The sequence below is a fragment of the Molossus molossus genome, unplaced genomic scaffold (assembly GCF_014108415.1).
Source record: "Molossus molossus isolate mMolMol1 unplaced genomic scaffold, mMolMol1.p scaffold_m16_p_17, whole genome shotgun sequence".
In the NCBI taxonomy this organism is placed as follows: domain Eukaryota; kingdom Metazoa; phylum Chordata; class Mammalia; order Chiroptera; family Molossidae; genus Molossus; species Molossus molossus.
The window spans coordinates 49,858,088-49,880,917 of record NW_023425352.1 but is presented as its reverse complement, the minus strand read 5'-3'; the positions used below and the strand labels follow the sequence as shown (position 1 = coordinate 49,880,917).

Genomic DNA, 22,830 nt, shown 5'->3' with positions numbered 1-22,830 from the left:
ATCTCTAAAAGAGTATTTTACAAGAGATGGTAAGGAATAGCCTACACTTACAACAAATGAAAAACATACACATTCCCTTTGATAATTCTCTTTCTGAAAATGTTTATTTTTTATTTAAAATTAAAAATTTATTTTTTATTGATTTTAGAGAAAGAGTAAGGGAGAGAGAGAGAGACAGAAACATCAATGAGAGAGAACATCTATTAGCCCACAACCTGGGCATGTGCCCTGACTGGGAATCGAACCGGCGACCTCTTGGTGCATGGGTTGATGCTCATCCACTGAGCCACACCAGCCAGGTTTCTTTAAAAAATTTTTTAAAATTACTTTTAGCCCTAGCTGGTTTTGCTCAGCGGTTAGAGCATCGGCCTGCAGTCCAGAGAGACCTGGGTTTGGTTCCCGCTAAGGGCATGTACCTCGGTTGCAGTTTGTCTCCGTTCCTGGTTGGGTCATGTGGGTGGCAGCCACTCGATGTGTCCCTTTCAAGTCCATGTTTCTCTGTCTCTCTTCCTCTCTCTCCCTCTCACTCTGTCTGAACAAAAAATGGAAAAATGTTCTCAGGTGAGGATAAGAAAAAAAAATTACTTTTATAGTAATACCTACTACTATACAATGAAAATAGTTTCACTCCCTAGAAACAATCACTATCAATAGTTTCTTATATATGATTTTTTATAATACTACTCTATAGGATAAGAACTTTTAGTTATCTCAAGATTCTTTCTATAGCAGTACATAGATTTTTTTTTAGAATTGTGTTATATTCTAAGGTATGAATGTACCATGATTTATTTAATCAACCTCTTGTTGATTGACATCGGAACATTTTTAGTTTGTTTGTTTGTTTATTTATTTATTTATTTTTTATCCTTACCCGAGGACACTTTTCCATTTTTTTTTGTTCAGATAGAGTGGGAGGGAGGGAGAGGAAGAGAGAGAGAGAAACATCGACGTGAAAGGGACGCATTGAGTGGCCGCCACCCGCACGACCAACCAGGGCCGTGGACAAACCAACTGCAGTACATGCCCTTAGCGGGAACCGAACCCGGGTCTCTCTGGACTGCAGGCCGATGCTCTGACCGCTGAGCCAAACCGGCCAGGGCTATTTTCCGTTTTTGTTTCACAAATAACACATTGTACTTGTGTGATTATGTCTGTAGGATAAAGTTTCAGAAGAGAAATTGCTTTATCAAGGAAATGTATATTTAAATTTTGATAGACGTTGGCAAATGAATCTCCATAATGCTTTCAATCGCCTTTCCCCCTACTTAACCATATCAATACTGGATATTGTCAAATGTTGAATACTTGGACATTAATTATGATTAAGGTTGATCAACTTTTCAAACTTTTAGTGACCATATGTATTTCTCTTACTTTTTCCTTGAGTTTTCAAGTATTTCTAATATTTTATTTCCCAGTTTTAGATTTATCTATTGACCTTGCTTGTGATTTATTAGAAAATTCATCTAAAAGTTGTTTTTACCCCCATATAGAAGATTTAAACAGCCAAAAGTGTTCGTCGTTTTCTTTGCAGCTTCAAAATTTTGTATTGTGTTTATAAATACCTTTCCCTTTCTTTTTTTTTTGTTTTTTTTGTTTTTTTGTTTTTTGTTTTTATCCTCACCCGAGGACATTTTTTCTATTTTTTGTTCAGATAGAGTGTGAGAGGGAGAGAGAGAGAGAAACATCGATGTGAAAGGGACACGTCTAGTGGCTGCCACCCACACGACCCAACCAGGGCCAGGGACAAACTGCAACCGAGGTACACGCCCTCAGCGGGAACCGAACCCGGGTCTCTCAGGACCGCAGGCCGACGCTCTAACCGCTGAGCCAAACCGGCCAGGGCAATATCTTTCCCTTTCTAACATAAAACATTTAATCATGTTTTCTTCTAAAACATTTTTATTAAAATTTTTATATTGATCTTTTTAATATTTATTTTTATATAAGGAATGAAATAGGGATTGAATAAAATTTTTTCTCTAAATAACTGGTTAATTTTGCCAACATTATTTACTCAGTAATTCATTCTTTCCCTGATTTTAAGCACCTCTATCATATAATAAGTTCTGTGAATTTATTTAAGAGTATATATATATATATATACATACACACATACATACATATATACGTATATATAAAAATTAGTCCTGGCCGGTTTGGCTCAGTGGTTAGAGCATTGGCCTGCGGTCTGGAGAGACCCGGGTTCAGATCCTGCTAAGGGCACATACCTCGGTTGCAGTTTGTCCCCGGCCATGGTTGGGTTGTGCGGTGGCAACCACTCGATGTGTCCCTTTCACGTCGATGTTTCTCTCTCTCTCTCTCTCCCTCCCACTCTATCTGAACAAAATATGGAAAAATGTCCTCGGGTGAGGATAAAAAAAAAAAATTATATTTAGTAACGAAGATGTTCAGATGTTCATTGTAGCTTTGTTTATTATAACAAAAGGTGATTTAAATGTGTAGCAGTAGGAGAGTGGTTTAAAAAAATCCATGTATGAGAATTCTACACATTTACTAATATACCTTCTGTAGATTTTTATTAACAAAGAAAGAAAGATGTTTACATAATAAATAGCAAATTGGAAAAGAGTGTTCCATATTATATATCATATTTTGCTTTTTAAACCGTAAATACATATATAAATATTCATAGAAAAATCCTGCAAGGTTATAAATCAATATGGAAGATGATAGATCAAAATCCTTTTTTAATATATTCTCACTTGAGATTATTTTTCCATTATTTCATTTTGTTTTTATTTTTTGTTTTTTTTAATCCTCACCTGAGGATATTTTTCCATTTATTTTTAGACCGAGTAGGGGGAAAGAGAGAGAGAGAGAGAGATTCATCGATGTGAGAGAGATATATCAACTGGTTACCTCCTGCACAACCCAACCAGGGCCGGGGATGAACTGCAACTGAGATACATACTCTTGATCAGAATCGAACCCGTGATTCATTGGTCCTTGGGCTGATGCTCCAACTGCTGAGGCAAACTGGCCAGGGTAATTGATTCTTTTTTTTTAGATAGAGTGGAAGAAAGGGATGGAAGTTGAGAGAGAGAGAAAGAGAGAGACGTGAGAGAGAGATATTGATTGGTTGCCTCCCATATGACCCTGACTGGGGCTGGGGAGGGAAACTGCAACCCAGGTACGTGCCCTTGACTGGGATTTGAACCTGAGATCTGTCAGTCCGAGGCCGCTCCTCTAATTGCCGAACCAAATCAAGCAGGGTTCAAAATCTTAATTATAGTGGTTATCATAGGGTTTGTAGGATTTCAGAAAACTTTTTTGGCTATTATTTTAGTCATGGTATGACATACTCCATGGTGGTGTCAGGTTTCTGTAATCACGATTCTGTACCATCCCTTTGTGGGTATCGGCAGTAGCAGAGAGATATGTGTGGCTATAGCAGCTAGGTTATTTGTACTTTCTGAGTGTATAGACTCCTTTTATTCAATATGCACAATTAAGCATTCTGGTTGTTCTAAAGCCCTTGAGGTTTACCTACATGTGTTGTAGGGTGGGGAGAAGAATGCAGTTAGATGTGAGTAGGTAAACCCTAAAGGCAGTAATAAAAACAATCTTTGGATAGACCGAGACACTATCGCCTTACTCATCTTCCTCATTGTTGAGACAACAGGCTTGGTCTTAGATGACAGGTCTTAGGAACTTACCAGATACTACCTTAGACTCTGAAACCAAGGGCTCTTCAGCCTTACACCTTTATACCTTGATTTATGCTATTCCACCTGACTTAACCTTGTTCATAGTTTTGCCTTATCCAATGTTTATTTAGCTCTTCTTTTTGTTTTGTTTTGTTTTGTTTTTAATCCTCACCCAAGGATTTTTTCCATTTATCTTCAGATAGAGTGGAGAGGGGGCGAGAGGGAGAGAGAAAAACATCCATGTGAGAGAGACACATCGATTGGTTGCCTCGTGCATGACCCTTACTGGAACTGGGACAGAACTGCAACTGAGGTAGGTGCCCTTGACCGGAATCAAACCCGTGACTCTTTGGTCCATAGACCAACGCTCTAACTGCTGAGCCAAACTGGCCAGGGCTATTTAGCTCTTCTTGATTCTAGCTAGGTGACTCAAGTTCAGTGAGTAATAAAAATAAGCAAGAATAATATTAAAAATATTTAGTAACCCAACTGTAGAGGTACTAACTAATAGGGAAGGTTCTGAAGCCTCCATTTAACTCTTTTGTGGCTGAATCATGAGATGGTATGTGGTGGTGGTGAAGTGGCAGTTCCGGGAGGAGAGAAAGCTACAAGAGCCATTATAGGGTAGATCTTGGGAAGTTGGAGCAACAGTTATTTGCCAGATGGTACAGAAATATTTCAGTATTTCACACTGGTATGATGGTGCTGGTGAGTTATATTAGCTAACATGTATTGCTCACATGTACTGTTCACAGACTTAAGCCTGTGACATGTCATCTTGCCTAGTGCTATGGAAATAGTCCATTTTTCCTTCTGATATCTTACCTTGGAATAGACAAGTAATAGACATTTTAAAATACTCATGAGCCACTTATACTGTACTATTTTGGTGCTCACAATACATCTTCACAGTGGGAAGAACTTGAAAAGATTTTGCAAACTGACCCTTTACTTACAAGGTTATTTTTCAGCTTATGATATTATGATAAAATTGTATCAATGTCACCTTTGATTTCATTGGGTTTTCGTCATTGCTGTAATTTGAGAACACAACAAATGATAAGATATACAGATAGATAGATAGATAGATAGATAGATAGATAGATAGATAGATAGATAGATAGACATATATCTTTCATATGTAGGACATATATGATGTGACGTAATGATAGGAGAGAGATATATGTGTCAAAAAACTTCTTGTAGCCCTGGCCAGTTTGGCTCAGCGGTTAGAGCGTCGGCCTGCGGAACAAAGTGTCCCGGGTTTGGTTTCTGCTAGGTACATGTACCTGGGTTGCAGTTTGTCCCCAGCCCTGGTTGGAGTTGTGTGGGTGGCAGCCACTCGATGTGTCTCTCTCACATTGATGTTTCTCTCTCTCTTCCCCCCTCTCTTCCTCCCTCTCTATTTGAAGATACATGCAAAATTGTTGTCGGGTGAGGATTAAAAACAAAAAAAACCTACAAACTTCTTGTACATTTAAGTTTCTATTTTTCTTTTCAGGTATGACAGCAGTTATCTGTACTTACCCTCTTGACATGGTTAGAGTACGCCTAGCATTCCAGGTGAAAGGGGAACACACTTACACAGGAATTATTCATGCATTCAAAACAATTTATGCAAAGGTACATATTTACTTTTCTCATCTATAACATGTCCTGTTATATTTAGGAAACTATTTTGAATCTTATCTAAATAATTATTCTTTTTTCTTTTTTAAATCTTTATCATTTATTACAAAAATAAATAAATAAAGTGTACAGTTCAGTGAGGTTTAATATACTTGCAGAGTTCTGCAAATCCAGAACATGTCGTCCCCCTCTGCCTTTTAACACTGGCTCACGGTGTGAGCAGGCAGGCAATGGGCAGTGCTGTGCTCTAGGCTGTGACTCAGTGGTTCTCCTAGACTCTGGGACCCCCAAGCATGAGGCTTTGGGAGCAGTGAGACATGAGTTTGGAGCTCAGCTCTGGCACTTACCAGCTCTAGGATCTTAAGTTGCTCAGTCTTTCTGTTACAGGGGATTTTTTCACCTACACTGCCATCTTGACTGGAAGTGTAAATAATTATTCTTTTATTGATAATAATAATTATGAAAACATATCTGTGTTTCAAGGTGGGTCCCAGAATAAATTTTTTATTATAATGTATGCTTTAAAATTTTTTTTACTTACTGATTTTTTTAGAGAGAGAGAAAAAGAAACATTGATTTGTTTTTCCACTGATTTATGTATTCGTTGGTTGCTTCTTGTATGTGCCTTGACTGGTGATCGAACCCACAACCTTGGCATATTGGGATGATGCTCTAACCATCTGAGCTACCAGGCCAGGCTATAATGTATGCTTTTTGTTCTTTGATGTTTATGATCATGAGAGAAATGTAATCTTATATTATTTCTTCACTCAAAAGGAAGGCGGTTTCCTTGGATTTTACAGAGGCCTGATGCCTACTATATTAGGAATGGCTCCATATGCAGGTATGTTTCAAATTTGGCAGAATCTTGGTATTTTATTGTATTCTAAGAATGATTTTTAAAGTTTAGCATTTTATGTTTAAGCCACTGATCTGTCAGAATTATTTTTTTTCCTCCTTAGGGTAACCATTTGACTCAGCACAATTTATTAAGTAGTTCCTCCTTCCCCAGTGATCTTCAGTGCTAGTTCTTAAAACAATAATAGAATGCAGTTTTATAATAAGTCTTTATAGTAGGTAGGGCAAGTTTCTTGACTTTATGCTGTTTCTTATTTTCAGGAATGTAAGGATTATAGATATTTTGCTGTTTCACACACTTTGGAGTCAGATTTTGATGTTGCACAAGAATACTTTTTGAGATTTTGAATGAAATTTCATACAGTTTTTGGACATTTTTGCTAGATCTAGTCATAGATACCTTATAAGCTTTGTTGTATCTTTTAGAAAATTACATTTTAGGCTTATTGCTTGATTTAATTTTTATATGATCTTATAATTTGTTATCTTACTTGTCAATAGTATAGCCACCCACCATGTTACTTGCAGATGTTTTGGGTTTTCTGTGTGGCCAGTCGCATCTTCTGCAAATAAGATTATTTTTCTTACTTCATTCTTATTCTTACTTTTTAAAAATTTATTTATGTTTGTCTGATCTTACTATACTAGCTAAGGACCTATAGTGCAGCAGTGAATAAAAGTCATGATTCTAGCCATTTTGGCTCGCTATTGATTTTAAAGGGAATATTTCTAATAGTTATTTAGCATAATGTTTAGTGTGTACCAATTATCAGGTTGAATAAGTTTTATAAGAATTTTTACCTGAATTGGTGTCGAATTTTATCAGATGCCCTTTTTTGCATATAGTAAGGTAATCATATAGTTTTCTCCTTTAATCTATTAATATGGTTAATGACATTAATCAGTGTTTTAATGTCAACCCAAACTGATTGTGGTACAGTGATCTTTTTTTTTTTGTACCTGCCGCTAGCGGAAACCGAACCCGGGATTCTCTGGTCCACAGGCCGATGCTCCAACCACTGAGCCAAACCAGCCAGGGCTAGTGATCTTTTTATATCCTGTTGGATTCAATTTTATAAGTTTTCCATCTATATTTATAAGTGAGATTACTTTGTAATTTTCTTTTCTTGTAATATCCTCAAGGTCTCATAGAATGAGTTAAAGAATATTTCTTCATTTTCCATCCTCAGGAAGAATCCATATAAAATGATTAGAATTACCTGTTTCTTGAAAGTTTTAATTATGGGATGATTAAGTACAGTTTGATATCTTGAATTATTGTAGGGTTGTAAAAGTTTTTGTGAGTCATTTTTGGTAATTCACACCTTTCTTTACCATTTTGAACTTGACTGTTTTCTGCTAGTTTTTAATTTTTGTTAAAAGATTTTTCTTTTTATTTATAGAAAGGGAGAGATGAAGGGAGAGAGAGAGACAAAGAGAAAGAGAAAAAAAGAAACATTGATTTTGTTGTTCCACTTATTTATGCATTCATCGGTTAATTCTTGTATGTGCCCTGACTAGGATCTAACTCACAACATTGGTGTATCGCAGCAGTTCTCAACCTGTGGGTCGTAACCCCTTTGGGGGTCAAACAACCCTTTCACAGGGGTCGTCTAAGACCATCAGAAAACACATATTTCTGATGGCGATTCATAGCAGTAGCAAAATTACAGTTATGAAGTAGCAACGAAAATAATTTTATGGTTGGGAGTCACCACAACATGAGGAACTGTATTAAAGGGTCGGGGCATTAGGAAGGTTGAGAACCACTGGTGTATCAGGATGTTGCTGTAACCAATTGAGCTGCCTAGGCAGGGTTTTCCTTATTTTTTCATAATATTTTACATCTGCTCTATCTATGGTTAGTTCCCCTTTTCAGTTTTGTTTATATTTCCTCTTCTTTAGTCTACCTTTGTTTTCCATTTCATTGATTTTTATTTATGCCTTAATTATCCCCTTCTTTCTCTGGGTTTATTCTTCAGTTGGATGCTTACCTCATTAACTTTCAACCTTTAGTCTTTTTCTTCCCCTAATGTAAGCATTTTTCTCCTAAATATTGCTTTAGCTGCATCTAAAGAGTTTGTTATTTTATTTGTTTTTACTTAAAATTTGGACATTTTAAAACATATGCAGAAGTAGACAACAGTATAATGCAGCACCATGTATCTATCACCTAGCTTCAAAACTGATCAACTCATGACCAGTCTTACTTTATGTAACCTCTAATTATCCCCTCCACCTTCATCTCAAATTGTTTTAAAGCAAAACCACTTTATTTCATCCACAATATATCTGTATTCAACTCTTTAAGCTTTTTATAAAGCATGACCTCATACCATTTGAAACTTTAAAAAAATTCTGAGTATCACCTAGTCATTGTTCAAATTCCTGCGCATCTCATAATTATTTTTTGGTCCTATCCAAGTTAATATTTACCTGGTATATCTTTTTTTTTTTTTTAATTATTTATTTATTTATTTTTTATCCTTACCCGAGGACATTTTTCCATTTTTTGTTCAGATAGAGTGGGAGGGAGAGAGAGAGAGAAACATCGATGTGAAAGGGACACATCGAGTGGTTGCCAACTGCATGACCCAACCAGAGCCAGGGACAAACTGCAACTGAGGTACGTGCCCTTAGCGGAAACCGAACCCGGGTCTCTCTGGACCGCAGGCCGATGCTCTAACTGCTGAGCCAAACCAGCCAAGGCTGGTATATCTTTTTTTCATCCTTTTTACTTTCTACTTTTTCATATCTTTATGTTTTTGGTATTTTTTTTTTGTAGTCATCATATAGCTGGGTATTTTATTTAATCTAGTCTGTAAATTATTTTTTGCCAATTAGTCCACTTAATAGTTATTGTGATTATTGATATATTTGGACTTGTTTCTATATCTTGCTATTTGATTTCTGTGTTGCTTTTCTTTTTTAATTCCTTTCTTATCTTGCTTGCTTGTTTTTCTGAACCCTTATCCCCTTACTCTTTGTTTTTAACCTTCCTGAATTTATTTATTTATTTAAAGATTTAAAAGATTTTATTTTTAGAGAGAGAGGAAGGCAGACGGAGAGAGAGAAACATTCATGTGAGAGCAAGATATGGATCAGCTGCCTCCTGCATGCCCCTACCAGGGATTGAGCCTGCAACCTGAGCATGTGCCCTGACCAGGTATCGAACCAGCAACCTTTTGGTGCATGGGACAACTCCCAACCAACTGAGCCATATTGGCCATTCCACCCCCCGCCCTTTAGTCTTTATAAATATACACATTTATTTGCCTCTTCCTGTGCTTGGTGGTCTTTAATAATGAGCTTATTACTTTATCTTAATCTCTGAGTTTCAGACTCAGTGATTCCTTTTTCAGTAGGACCAATGGCAGGATCCATCTCAATGGCTCTGCTGCTATTGTCATTAATATGTACTTATCACACCACTCTCATGAGCCCACACCTCCCAAATAGGCCCCAGCTTATATTTTTGGGAGGTGGTGGTTCTGGGGATTCATACTTTTTGTAAACCCAGCAATGAATGTAGTTGTTCTGTAATGACAAAGTCCTTTATAATACCTATATTGCCTTTTATGCTGGAAGCATAACTCTTTAGTTTTTTGCTATATTTTCTCCTCTTTGTATTTTTTATTTTTGTTTTCAGTTTTTAAAATATATTTTTAACTCTGGCCAGTTTGGCTCAGTGGTTGGAGTGTTGGCCCATGGACCAGAGAGGCCCAGGTTGGGTTCCTGCTAAGGGCACGTACCTCAGTTGAGGTTTGTCTTCGCTCCTGTTGGGGTTGTGTGGGTGGCAGCCACTTGATGTGTCTCTCTCACATCAATGTTTCTCTCTCTTCCTCCCTCTCTCTCTCCCGCTCTATCTCAAGATAAATGCAAAAATGTCCTTGGGTGAGGATAAAAAAATATATGAAATAAAAAATATTTTTACATAGTTATCATATATGTATAAAATATTATTTCTTCTTCTTCTTCTTTTTTTTTTTATCCTCACCCGAGGACATTTTTCCATTTTTTGTTCAGATAGAGCGGGAGAGAGAGAGAGAGAGAGAAACATCAACGTGAAGGGACACATCGAGTGGCTGCCACCCGCATGACCAACCAGGGCTGGGGACAAACTGCAACTGAGGTACGTGCCCTTAGCGGGAACCGAACCCGGGTCTCTCTGTACCGCAGGCCGACGCTCCAACCACTGAGCCAAACCGGCCAGGGCTATTTCTTCTTCATTTTCCAAGTTTTTTGGTTTTTTTTTATCCTCACCCGAGGACATTTTTCCATTTTTTTTTGTTGTTCAGGTAGAGTGGGAGGGAGAGAGAGGAACAGAGAGAGAGAGAGAAACATCGATGTGAAAGGAACACATCGAGTGGCTGCCACCCGCACGACCAACCAGGGCCGGGGACAAACTGCAACCGAAGTACGTGCCCTTAGCGGAACCGAACCCGGGTGTCTCCGGACCGCAGGCCGGCGCTCTAACCGCTGAGCCAAACCGGCCAGGGCGCTCCAAGTATTTTTTATATTTTTGAAAACTCTTCACAAATATCATCTTTTTTTTTTTTTAAATCTTCACTGGAGGAGGAAGGGAGGGAGAAAGAGAGAAACATTGATGTGAGAGAGATACATCGACTGGTTGTCTCCTCCCGTGACCCTACCAGGACCGGGACTGAACCAATACTGAGGTATGTCCCCTTGACCAGAATCGAACCTACAACTCTTTGGTCCATGGGCCAGTGCTCTAACTGCTGAGCCAAACCAGCCAGGGCACAAATATCATTTTTATTAATTGTGTCATATTTCACTAAATAGGATTCCACATCATTTAGATAGTTCTATTTTTTTTTTTTTTTTTTTTACTTATGTTTAATTTGCTGTGGACTTCTGGTTATGAGCATTTTCTGTATTTAGATGAAATCCTTAGAATATATTTTCCAAATATAAAAGTGTATAAATATTCCAAAATTATATATCATTTAAAAATACTATAAAATAAAAGAATTTTGTGTAAAGAATACCTGCAGCCCGGCCTGCGTGGCTCAGTGGTTGCACATCGACCCGTGCACCAGGAGGTCGCCAGTTTGATTCCTAGTCAGGGCACATGCCCAGGTTGTGGGCCCAATCCCGAGTGGGGGGCATGCAGGAGGCAGCCAGTCGATGTTCTCTCTCATTGATGTTTCTCTCTCTCTCTCTCTCCCTCTCCCTTCCTCTCTTTTTAGAATCAATAAAGAAAAAAAGTATATTATAAAATCATTAAAGTTTCAGCAATACCGACTTAATATTACCAATAACTTAATTCAATATTTATCAGATTTCACGTGTCTTGGTAGCCAATATGAACATTTCTCTCATGGTCACAACTCTTCCTTGAAGAAAAATTAGATAACTGAGTTAAAATAACAAGCTTTGTCACTTCTGAAGTTTTTGCCTCTATCTTGCATTATCATCAATATTGTTATTATAAATAGAAATTGTCATATTGTAGTTAATCATGAATTTAATATTTATTCATGCAAAATCTTGGAAAATAGTTTAATTTCATTCCTATATAAGGAGGCATTATACTCACTACTGTGTTTATTCAGTGAACTGAAGTATATATTAGTGTGTGAAAACTAATGCTTAATCTTTTGTAGGTAATTTTGTTGTCTTTAGGTTAGCTATAGACATTAATAATTTCTTTATCTTAGTTGAAGCCAAATGTTAGGAAATAGGAAATGCATAATTAGGTCCTTGAGTTAATTGGTTATTTTGTAAGAATGGTGTCTTTTCATAGCTCATGTTCTGTTAAGCATCGTGGTGAATTTATATTTTGTTTTTCAGGTGTTTCATTTTTTACTTTTGGTACCTTAAAGAGTGTTGGGCTTTCCCATGCTCCTACCCTTCTTGGCAGACCTTCATCAGACAATCCTAATGTCTTAGTTTTGAAAACTCACATTAACTTACTTTGTGGTGGTGTTGCTGGAGCAATAGCACAGACAATATCGTAAGTTTCTTCATCAACTTAATTCAGTCAAATTACAGGTACCCAAACCTGATTTTCAGCATTGATTAATCATTTTTCCAAGAAATTATTAAAACACAGGATTCCTTGCAAAATATAAGTATTTAATACATTTTTTTCCAGATATGCCTGCACTTTTAGCGTATTATAAATAATTTAGTGCCAAATTGACCAAATTAGTTTTAATCTACCCAATTTCCTGTGGATTAATTGAAAGAAAAGTAGGAAAAAACACTAAGTATAGTCTTCATCCATATTTTCTCAAGAATTTGCTTATATTAAGTTTCTGAAATTTGAGCCATTTGTGTGTTTGTGTGCATAAGGAGGCACAACTTCTGTTGCACTAAAATCTTGAAGGCCTGCTTGTCAGTGTACAAGGCATTGGGAGACTCACTGATGGAAAAACAGTTACAGCCTCAAGGAGCCTATACTCTCAAGTTCCAGTGGAAACATAATGGTATTACTATATTGTAATTGGAAAGGTGGCTTCAGAGAATTTCTCTAGACCAAGAGAGATTAAATAGATGAGATAAAAAGAAGCTGGAATAGGAAGAAAAGCTTTCTGTGACTAAGGAGTGTCCTATAAAACAGGAAGTAGTAGTGTCACAGGCTCAAAAAAGAGGATCCAAAGGAAAAAGAAAAGTCAGGGTAAGATAAGTACTGGAAAGTAAGGTATTCACTGGATTCTGCAACTATTACCTTTGTGAAAGCAAATTTGGTATACTTGTGTGTGAGAGAGCATACTAGATTAAGGGTAAAGAAGATGGGGCTGTGGTTTACTTGTGGAAACCTGGCTGTGGACCTTGTTCATTTGCAGAGACATGACCACCTCTGCCTATTTTGATTCTCTTCTTGGTTTTACTGCCCTTTTTCTTTATTATTCACTTCTAACTTAGATCCTTAAAATCTGTCTTCTCTTTCCCACTTCTCTTTTTAAACTATATTTTATACCCATTAATTCTTAACAGATTCAGTGGCTCCTTCTCAAGTCTTTTACCCTCCTTTCAATTGTTCTAGTGCCTTGATTTTTATAACATTGCCCTCTCTTCGTAATTATGCTCCCTAATCTACCCTTTTCTGGTACGTCTCTGATTCATCCTCCTCTTCCTACCTATTGGTGCCAAGTTTTAAAGGCTCAGCCAGACTTTTTTAATGTAGTTTTTCTGAGCCAACCATACTTTAGACCTTTGCTCTCCCCTTAAATATCTAGAATAGCTCCTCTGTTTTTATGGTTTCAATGGTCACTTGTCTACAGATAACAAGTTTTGTTTACATCTCCATGATTGACTCACTGTTACTTCTCTGGGATGTTTCTACTTGAACTTCTGCAATCAGTGCCAACGCTGTGGTTCAGAAATTCCTTTCTTTCCTCTTCGTGACAATCCTCAGTTTCCAACTTTCCTATTTGTTATTGATTAAACATTAATCTTCTGGTCCTAGTAATACTTTGAAATCATTCTCCACATTTTACATATTCATATAGTCACTTAATCTTATCATGTTTTACTTCAGAACATTGCCTACAGTGCTATTTTCTTTCTTAATGTTATTTCCCTAGTTCTGATCCTTATACCTTGTCTTCTTACATTCTCTCTTTTATACTAATCAATTTCTTCTATCCACATACATCTTTGCCTGCTTGGAAACTGAATCCTTCAGGTTGAGATTTTGGTTCCTTTATTCTCATGAAGTTTTTACCTCTCCCCAAACCCCATTAAAATAATTTCTAGAGATGCTATTGAAGTACATAGGGAATTTCAACTATTGGTAATATTATTTTTTGAGCTGTTTGGTACATGTTTTGTGTTTGCTTTTTAATTGTGACTACTTCATAATAAATTTAAATGTATATAAAAGTATGTAAGTATTTTTGTCATGTATCACTTATGTATAATTAGATACTTTGGAGAGGTTTGAGTAGGAAAGTGGAAAGCAGCTTTGTGATACTGGAGAGGTCTCAAAGACTCAATTTTCTTACATTAAGGTTGAGATAACAGTACCTACCTACTTCATTTCAATTGTTGTGAAGATGGAATGAGATAATGCACATTAATTGTTTAGCACAGAACCTGACATAAGTAGTCAATATTAGCAAAATAAAAGTAATTTTTAAAAAATCACCTGGGACCCTACTCCAAAAAGAGATTACTTTTGCATATTTTATTTCAATCTTTACACATAATTTTCCCTGTCCTCTAAATGTAATTATATTGTTACTTTTAGCCCTTAGAATTTTTTTGGTTGGTCTACTGTATACAGGGGGACTTGGTGACTATTCTTAAAGTACTAGTTATCACCTGGGATGATTTTGACTCCAGTGAACACTTATTAATGTCTGGAGACATTTTTGGTTGTTACAACTGGGGGTGTGCTGTTGGCATCTAGTGGGTGGAAGCCAGGGATGCCCCTGAACATCCTATAATGCACAGGACAGCCCTCCACTATTGAGAGGTATCCAACCCAAATGTCAGTAGGGCCAAAAATGAGAAGCCCTGTCTTAGGGTTACAACTGTGAAAAGCACCCAGTTTGTTTCTTCAAGAAGTGGCATTTAGCCCTGGCCAGTTTGGTTCAGTGGTTGGAGCATCAGCCTGTAGACGAGAGAGTCCCAGGTTCGATTCCCGCTAGGGGCTAGTACCAAAACCACCCCCCCAAAAAAAACCAACAACAACAGAAAAAGAAGAAGAAGCGGCTTTTTATTTTCTTTTTTTGTACATGCCCCTAGCAGGTACCAAACCCGGGACTCTCTGGCCTGCAGGCCGACACTCCAACCGCTGAGCCAAACTGTCCAGGGCAGAAGTGGCATTTAATTTGGCCATGAGGAATGAATAAAACTTGATATTGTGATGGGAGAGAAGAACCATCTAACCTGAGGGAACTGCATAAACAAAAACCAGGAGACCTCTGTATTGTTACTTAATTTTATTCATATGTCTATATTCTGACTCCCAGATTAGACAAAACAGTAAGAGAATAGGAACACATTTCCTAGCACATATAGATTTTTTTTTTTCCAGTTTTAATTTATTTTCATCACGGTTTCTTCATGATCCAGATATTTTAAAATGCAAAGAAAATTAACTTTCCATGATATGTCAGGATCTGGCACTAAAAAAATGTTCAGACTGCAAATGACTTATACAAATATCAAATGGAGATCCAGTTATCAAAATGAAAGCACTCAATATATTAAAAGTTCACAATGATTTGTTTAGAGCACATAAAAAAGTCAGTTTACTAACCAACTGTTGTGATTTTAAAGAACTATTGCAGAGATTTGAAGAAAATGGAGTAGTTAATATAAAGATTAAAGAGCTTGAAACAAGTATTAAAGCATATATAGGGTTTACTATTCAATAATTGTTGAGCAGAGAACTAAAAATCATTAAGTCTTTCCTGTTTTTTCTTTTAGCTACCCATTTGATGTAACTCGCAGGCGCATGCAATTAGGAACTGTTCTTCCAGAATTTGAAAAGTGCCTGTAAGTTACCCATTTGTCATTGTTAATTTTCTTTAGGAAATGTAATGTTTAAAGTAAGTAGGGAGATAGGACTGTGTCTCACCAATAATCTAAAACTTATGTTTTATCTCCCATAGTTCAATTTGATTACCTTATAAGGTTTTAAACCGGGTCCCAATCCTCTTATTTAAAATTTCACTTTAGCCCTGGCCGGTTTAGCTCAGTGGTTAGAGCGTCAGCCCGCAGACCAATGAGTCACAGATTTGATTCTGGTCAAGGGTACGTACTTCATACCTCGGTTGCAGTTTGTCCCTGGCCCTGGTTGGGTCCTGCAGTAGGCAACCAGTCGATGTAGCTCTATCACCTCCATGTTGCTCTCTGTCTCTCTCTCTCTCTCCTTCCTCCCACTCTATCTGATGATGAATGGAAAAATATCCTCAAGTGAGGAATAAAAAAAATTTTTTTTCCACTTTAGTCCTGGCTGGTTTGGCTCAGCAGTTGGAGCATTGGCCTGCAGACCAATGAGTCACAAGTTTGATTCTGGTCAAGGGGCACGTACCTGGGCTGTGGTTCAGTCCCTGGCCCTGGTAGGGTCATGAGGGAGGCAGCCACTCGATGTGTTCCTTTCACGTCGATGTTTCTCTCTTTCTCTCTCTCCCTCTCTTTCCCTCCCACTCTATCTGAACAAAAAATGGGAAAATGTCCTCCGGTGAGGATAAAAAATAAATAAATAAATAAAACAAGAAAGTCTTTATTGCTGAAATCTGACAGTCTTTCAAGCTTTACTTCTATAATCACGTGCTAATTGTAGTATAGAACTGGAGTTGAAATGAAAACTTAAAGGACAACTGTTCTTACATCCTTTAAAAAGACTACATCGATATTTCAGGTATTGTTATGGAATAGTGTTAGTGCTGCTAGTAAATGTCACAGACACAGATAAACAAAATATATGTTATTTATTTATTTTTTTTATCTTCACCTGAGGACATTTTTTTCCATTTTTCGTTCAGATAGAGTGGGAGGGGGAGAGAGAAAGAGAGAGAAACATCGACATGAAAGGGACACATCGAGTGGCTGCCATCCTCACGACCCAACCAGGGCTGGGGACAAACTGCAACCGAGGTGCATGCCCTTAGCGGGAATCGAACCCAGGTCTCTCTGGATCGCAGGCCAATGCTCTAACTGCTGAACCAAACTGGCCAGGGCAAGTATATGTTATTAATGAGCCTGGCAATTCAATGCTTGTACTAGTTTGGAATTAATTGCTATTTTATTTTGAATTTTTAGCTTGTTTTAGTACTTGCCTTCCAAACACTATTGAAGATGGCATTTTAGCTTCTTTTAATAATGCTATTATGGATCTTAAAATTGTGTCTTCATGAGTGGGCCTAAAGATGTCATCATTTAATCATTATCTTTCAGTACCATGTGGGAGACTCTGAAGTATGTCTATGGACACCATGGAATCAGGAAAGGATTATATCGTGGTTTATCTCTGAACTACATTCGCTGCATTCCCTCTCAAGCAGTGGCTTTTACCACATATGAACTTATGAAGCAGTTTTTTCACCTCAACTGAACAAATTTATGATTTCCTTTCCTTATTAAATCCTCAGAAGGGGAAATAAAATGTTACTTTAATTTGGGGGAGAATATTACTTGAAGGGGGATATTTACCCTGTCACAGGAACCACTGGTATTTTAGTACTTGATTTTTTTTTTATCCTCACTCGAGGACACTGTTTTGCATTTATCTTCAGATAGAGCAGGAGGGAGTGAGGGAGGAAGACAGACAGAGAAACATCGATGTGAGACAGACCCATCAAGTGTCTGCCACCCACGACCCCAACTGGTGCCAGGGACAAAATGCAACCAATGTACGTGCCCCTGGTTCGCGGGCCGACGCTCTAAACGCTGAGCTAAACCGTCCAGGGATAGTACTTGATTTTTTTATTTATCACAAATCAAAAGTGCTCTCTGTACCTTTTTTTTTTTTTTTGGTATATGCCCCTAAGGGGGAACCGAACCTGGGACTCTCTGGTCTGCAGGCCAATGCTCCAACCGCTGAGCCAAACCGGCCAGGCCTCTCTATACCTTTTGATGCCAAAAGTTACACCATAGAACACTGAAAAAATTCCTAAGCTGATGCTGGCTACTCAGTTAGGTTATTTGAAATCACTTAAAAGTGGTATTTGGAAGTAGAACTAACTTAAAATGGGATTCAGGAGGTTGCCATTAGCTTTATCATGCTGTTCCAAGCTTTTAATTGTAATCATGATTTTTAAAGACTCTGACATTGGTTATTATAACAAAGTCTTTGCAGCAGATTTATGAGAACTGAACTTTAAAATTATATAAACCGTAGCTTAAAAACCACCATTGAAATATTATTCTTATTTCTTTTCTTAAAATTCTGCTCCACTGGATAAAAGGACAAACACTTTTCCTCTTCATTTAAAAAAACAAAATAGCCCTGGACAGTTTGGCTCAGCAGTTGAGCGTCGGCCTGTGGGCCAGAGATTTCCGGGTTCGGTTCCCACTAGGGGCACATACCACAAAAAATAAAATAAATAAACAAACAAAATTAAAAACTTTGTATTTGAAAAGTAGTCATGCAGTGATTCAACAATAAATGAAGCATTTTCAGGTATTGCTCAAATTTTATTTCCATCTGCAATGACTGATTTAAATATTTTATAAAGTCAGTGTATTTCCCAAAGACAGTAATAATAAATACTGACTATCTGCTCTCAAAACAGATTAGTATTACAGATTTGTTTTGTTAGATGATTAGGTGTATACTGAAATTTATTTCAGTGGGCTATGAAATATTCATTAATATAGATGTGAATGTCAAAGACTGTTTCTAAAGTATTGTCATGCTATATCAACTAGTTCTTCCATGTAAAATAATTTTGTGCAATATCAACTTAAGTAGAAATGTAAAAATGATTTGAATTGCTGTTCTTTATATTAAAGTGGTTTAAAGTATAAGAACTCTGTTTATTGTGTTTAGAGTACTTTTTATGTTTTATTATAAGCATGACAGAAATGGGAGGGGAACAGTTATAATTTTGTCCTTAGAAATAGTGATTTGTAGAATTGATGTGATTTTTAAGATATTAGAAAACTAAGTTGAAAATGTTATTTCTGCTTTAATTTTTATTTTTGCATAAAAGATTTGTTGTCACACCTTGGTAAAAATTAGATGAACTGGTTTCATTTTTAAAGCCTTTATTTTAAAATGAATATGTGTCTTTGTATGATTTATAAGTGTACGTGCAGGTAGAAATACATGTGGTTCTAAAACTATTTTGTATATTTTCATTTCTGGATTACACTATAGCTAAATATTGTTATCAAATCTCAAGATAATTTAAATATATAAAATAAATATTTCTCAGTTATGTTATCAATAAAAAGGACTACAAATATTTTTTAAATAAAAATTTGCATTCTGTCTTTTTAAATTTAATATTTATTTTTTAAATTGATCTTAGGGAGGAAGAGAGAGAAAGAGAAACATTGATGTGAGACAAACATGTCAATCGTCTGCCTCCCACACACAACCCCAACCTTGAATGGAACCCTCCACCTGGGTATGTGCCCTTACCAGGAATTGAACCCATGACCTTCTGGTGCATGGGATGACGATCCAACCAACTGTGCCTCACTGAGTAGGGTTATTCTTTGTCTTTTATAGAATACATAGAATATTAAAAATAAATTCTGCCCTGGCCGGTTTGGCTCAGCGGTTAGAGCGTAGGCCTGCGGTCCTGAGAGACCCGGGTTCGGTTCCCGCTAAGGGCGCGTACCTCGGTTGCAGTTTGTCCCCAGCCCTGGTCGGTTGTGCGGGTGGCAGCCACTCGATGTGTTCCTTTCACATCGATGTTTCTCTCTCTCTCTCTGTTCCTCTCTCTCCCTCCCACTCTACCTGAACAAAAAATGGAAAAATGTCCTCGGGTGAGGAAAAAAATAAAATAAAATAAAATAAAAATTCTAATCATATTTCAACAGTTATTTTTCTCTTTTAACTATTTACATAATTGAAGCCTAAATGTTAAACATAAGCAGTCAGAATGGAAGAATATTTAAAATGATAACTGGACAACTACGAAATTAAAGAAGTAGCCACATGGAGACTGGTAGGGTGGAGGCACAGACGGGTTGGTCCCACACCCATGTGTGGTGGATAAAAATCAGGAGGGACACCTTGGCTATGAAGGTCCTTCCTGAGGAGAGAGGGGTCCCCATCCCACACCTGGTGCCCAGCTCAATGTTCCAGTGCCAGGAAGAGAAGTCCCCATCACTTCTGGCTGTAAAAACCAACTGGAACTGAGGTTGAGGGAGGATGCAGCTGCTGGAGCCCCAGGCAGTTTTTCTTAAAGGACCCGTGCATGGACTTACTCAGACTTGCTCCCTCTAAGCTCAGAGGGGAGGCAACTTGAGGGGCACCAGAGACATAAAGGGAAGAACTGAGCTGTTTGGTCTGGACGAGTGCTGGAGAGGTGGCTTTCTCCTGGACAGACTTGCTGGCGGTGGCTGATGTTCCTTTGGTGAGCCCTTCCCTGGGGCAGCAGACAGCCGCCATGTCTAGGAATCCAGCAACCTGGCTCACACTGTTTGCCCCACTCCATCCAACTTTTGGGCCCACCTAAGCTGTTTCAAAAGGCTTTACTATAGGATTGGCCTGTCTTGGATCCTGCTTCAGTGTTTCCTAAAATCTCTCAAACAAGCAGCATCTGGTCTCAGCGAGCCCCATACCTCTCGTTAAGTGGCCCCAGGCCTGACACTAGAAGCAGCCAGCCTCGGTTCACAACTTGGCTTTTTCTGGGCACCTCCAAGCCCAGCACAAGAAGCGGCTTTTTGCAGATCACTTTGTAGCTTATGCCAGGTAGCCCCGGATAGAACACAGGCAGTGGTTGACCTTGCCCCAGAGCCAGCACACCCAGTGGACAGCATCAGACCACATCAATACACCACCACCCAGCCACCTCCCCAAATGACACAGTCAATGAGCGGATTCAGTGGGTACCAGAGCCCTGATGAAGTAAGTCTTGCTCTGTATGGTGGGCTCCTACACAGTTGATCCTCCAAGGTGGTCAGAGGCCAGTGGTCAGTGGGCATAGTCAGTCCTTGCAGCTGATCGGCCTGAATAAATCCCTCCCATTGACGTGCCAACAACAACCAAGACTCAATTACAACAGAATGGTAGCCCTGGCCGGTTTGGCTCAGCGGTTAGAGTGTCGGCCTGCGGTCTGGAAAGACCCGCGTTCGGTTCCCGCTAAGGGCACATACCTCGGTTGCAGTTTGTCCCCGGCCCTGGTTGGTCGTGCGGGTGGCAGCCACTCGATGTGTTCCTTTCGCATCGATGTTTCTCTCTCTCTCTGTTCCTCTCTCTCCCTCCCACTCTACCTGAACAAAAAATGGAAAAATGTCCTCGGGTGAGGATAAAAAAAAAAAACAACAGTCCTCACTGGTATACAGTCCTCACTAGAGGTACACCTCGAGGGCCCAGGTGGGGTGATCAGGGAGGCTGTGCCACTGGAACCTACAGGACACCTACAACAATAGGCTACCCTATGAAGTCTAGGAGACATAGCAACTCTACCTAATACATAGAAACAATCACAGGGCAGCAGCCAAAATAAGAAGACAAAGAAACATGTCCCAAATGAGAGAAAAGAACAAAATTCCAACAAAATGGAGATAAGCCATCAATCAGATGCAGAGTTCAAAACACGGGTTATAAGATTGCTCAAGGAACTTGGTGAGACATTCAAGAAACTTAGTTTAGACCTTCAAGAAACTTAAGGAGACTTCCAAGGAACTTAGTGAGAACATCAACAACATCAAAAAAGGACCAGTCAGAAATTAAGGATGCACTAATCAAAATAAAGAATAATTTACACAGATTCAATAGTAGAGTAGGTAAAGTGAAGCAAATCATTGATTTGGAATATAAGGAAGCAAAAGACATCCAATCAGAATAGCAAAAAGAAAAAAGAGTCCAAAAAAATGAGGATAGTGTAAGGAGCCTCTGGGAACACTTTAAGCATGCCAACATTTGCATCATAGGGGTGCCAGAAGGAGAAGAGAGAGAACAAATAATCGAACACCTGTTTGAAACAATAGTGACAGAAAACTTCCCTAACTTGGTGAAGGAAACAGACATACAAGTTCAGGAAGTACAGAGAGTCCCAAACAAGATGAACTCAAAGAGGTCCACATCAAGACACATCATCATCAAAATGCCAAATGTTAAATACGAAAAGAGAATATTTTTTATTTTTTTATTCTCACTTGAGGACATTTTTTCATTTTTCGTTCAGGTAGAGTGGGAGGGAGAAAGAAGAAAAGAGAGAGAGAGAGAAACATCGACGTGAAAGGGACTCATCAAGTGGCTGCCACCTGCACGACCAACCGGGGCCAGGGACAAACTACAATTGAGGTATGTGCCCTTAGCAGGAACCGAACCCGGGTCTCTCTGGAGTGCAGGCCGATGCTCTAACTGTTGAGCCAAACCGGCCAGGGCCGAAGAGAGAATCTTAAAAGCATCAGGAGAAAAGCAGTTTGTTACCTACAAAGGAGCTCCCATAAGACTGTCAGCTGATTTCTCAAACGAAACTTTGCAGGCCAGAAAGGAGTGGTAAGAGATATTCAGGGTGATGAAAAGCAAGGACCTACAACCAAGACTACTCTATCCTGTAAAGCTATCATTCAGAATTGACGGACATACCAAGAGTTTCCCAGACAAGAAAAAGCTAAAGGAGTTCATCAACACCAAACCAGTATTATATGAAATGTTGAAGGGTGTCCTTGAAAGAGAAGAACAAAAATATGAATAATAAAATGGCAATTAATACATAGCTATCAACAACTGAATCTACAAACAAAATGAGCAAGCAGAACAGAAACAGACTCAAAGATACAGAAAACTTGTTGCTTGCCAGATGGGTGGGGGCTTTGGGAATGGGTGAAAAAGATGAAGGAATTAAGAAGTACAAATTGGTTGGTAGACTGATGAACCTCAAAGGGAAGGGGGGAGGGAGGGCAGAATGAGATAAAGAACTTCTATGCATATATGCATAACCAATGGACACCGACAATAGTATGGGGAAAGCTGGAGGGGAGTGGGATTGGGGAAGAGTGGGTCATTGGGGAGAAAAAGGGGAGGCATCTGTAATGCATTCAACAATAAAGATGAGTT

The 22,830-nt window shown here is 38.3% G+C and overlaps 1 protein-coding gene across 1 annotated transcript in view; it reads left to right on the top strand.

Annotated features, from left to right (window-relative positions):
• The window catches only part of SLC25A16 (solute carrier family 25 member 16), a 28,267-nt gene extending 10,862 nt beyond the window's left edge, over window positions 1-17,405 (top strand). The window contains exons 3-7 of the mRNA XM_036265325.1: window positions 5,176-5,297; window positions 6,081-6,147; window positions 11,979-12,141; window positions 15,570-15,638; window positions 17,043-17,405. Coding sequence (XP_036121218.1) covers window positions 5,176-5,297; window positions 6,081-6,147; window positions 11,979-12,141; window positions 15,570-15,638; window positions 17,043-17,199 — 578 coding nt within the window. The 3' untranslated portion in view covers window positions 17,200-17,405. The remainder of the gene's footprint in view (window positions 1-5,175; window positions 5,298-6,080; window positions 6,148-11,978; window positions 12,142-15,569; window positions 15,639-17,042) is intronic.
• Window positions 17,406-22,830: the final 5,425 nt, after the last annotated feature.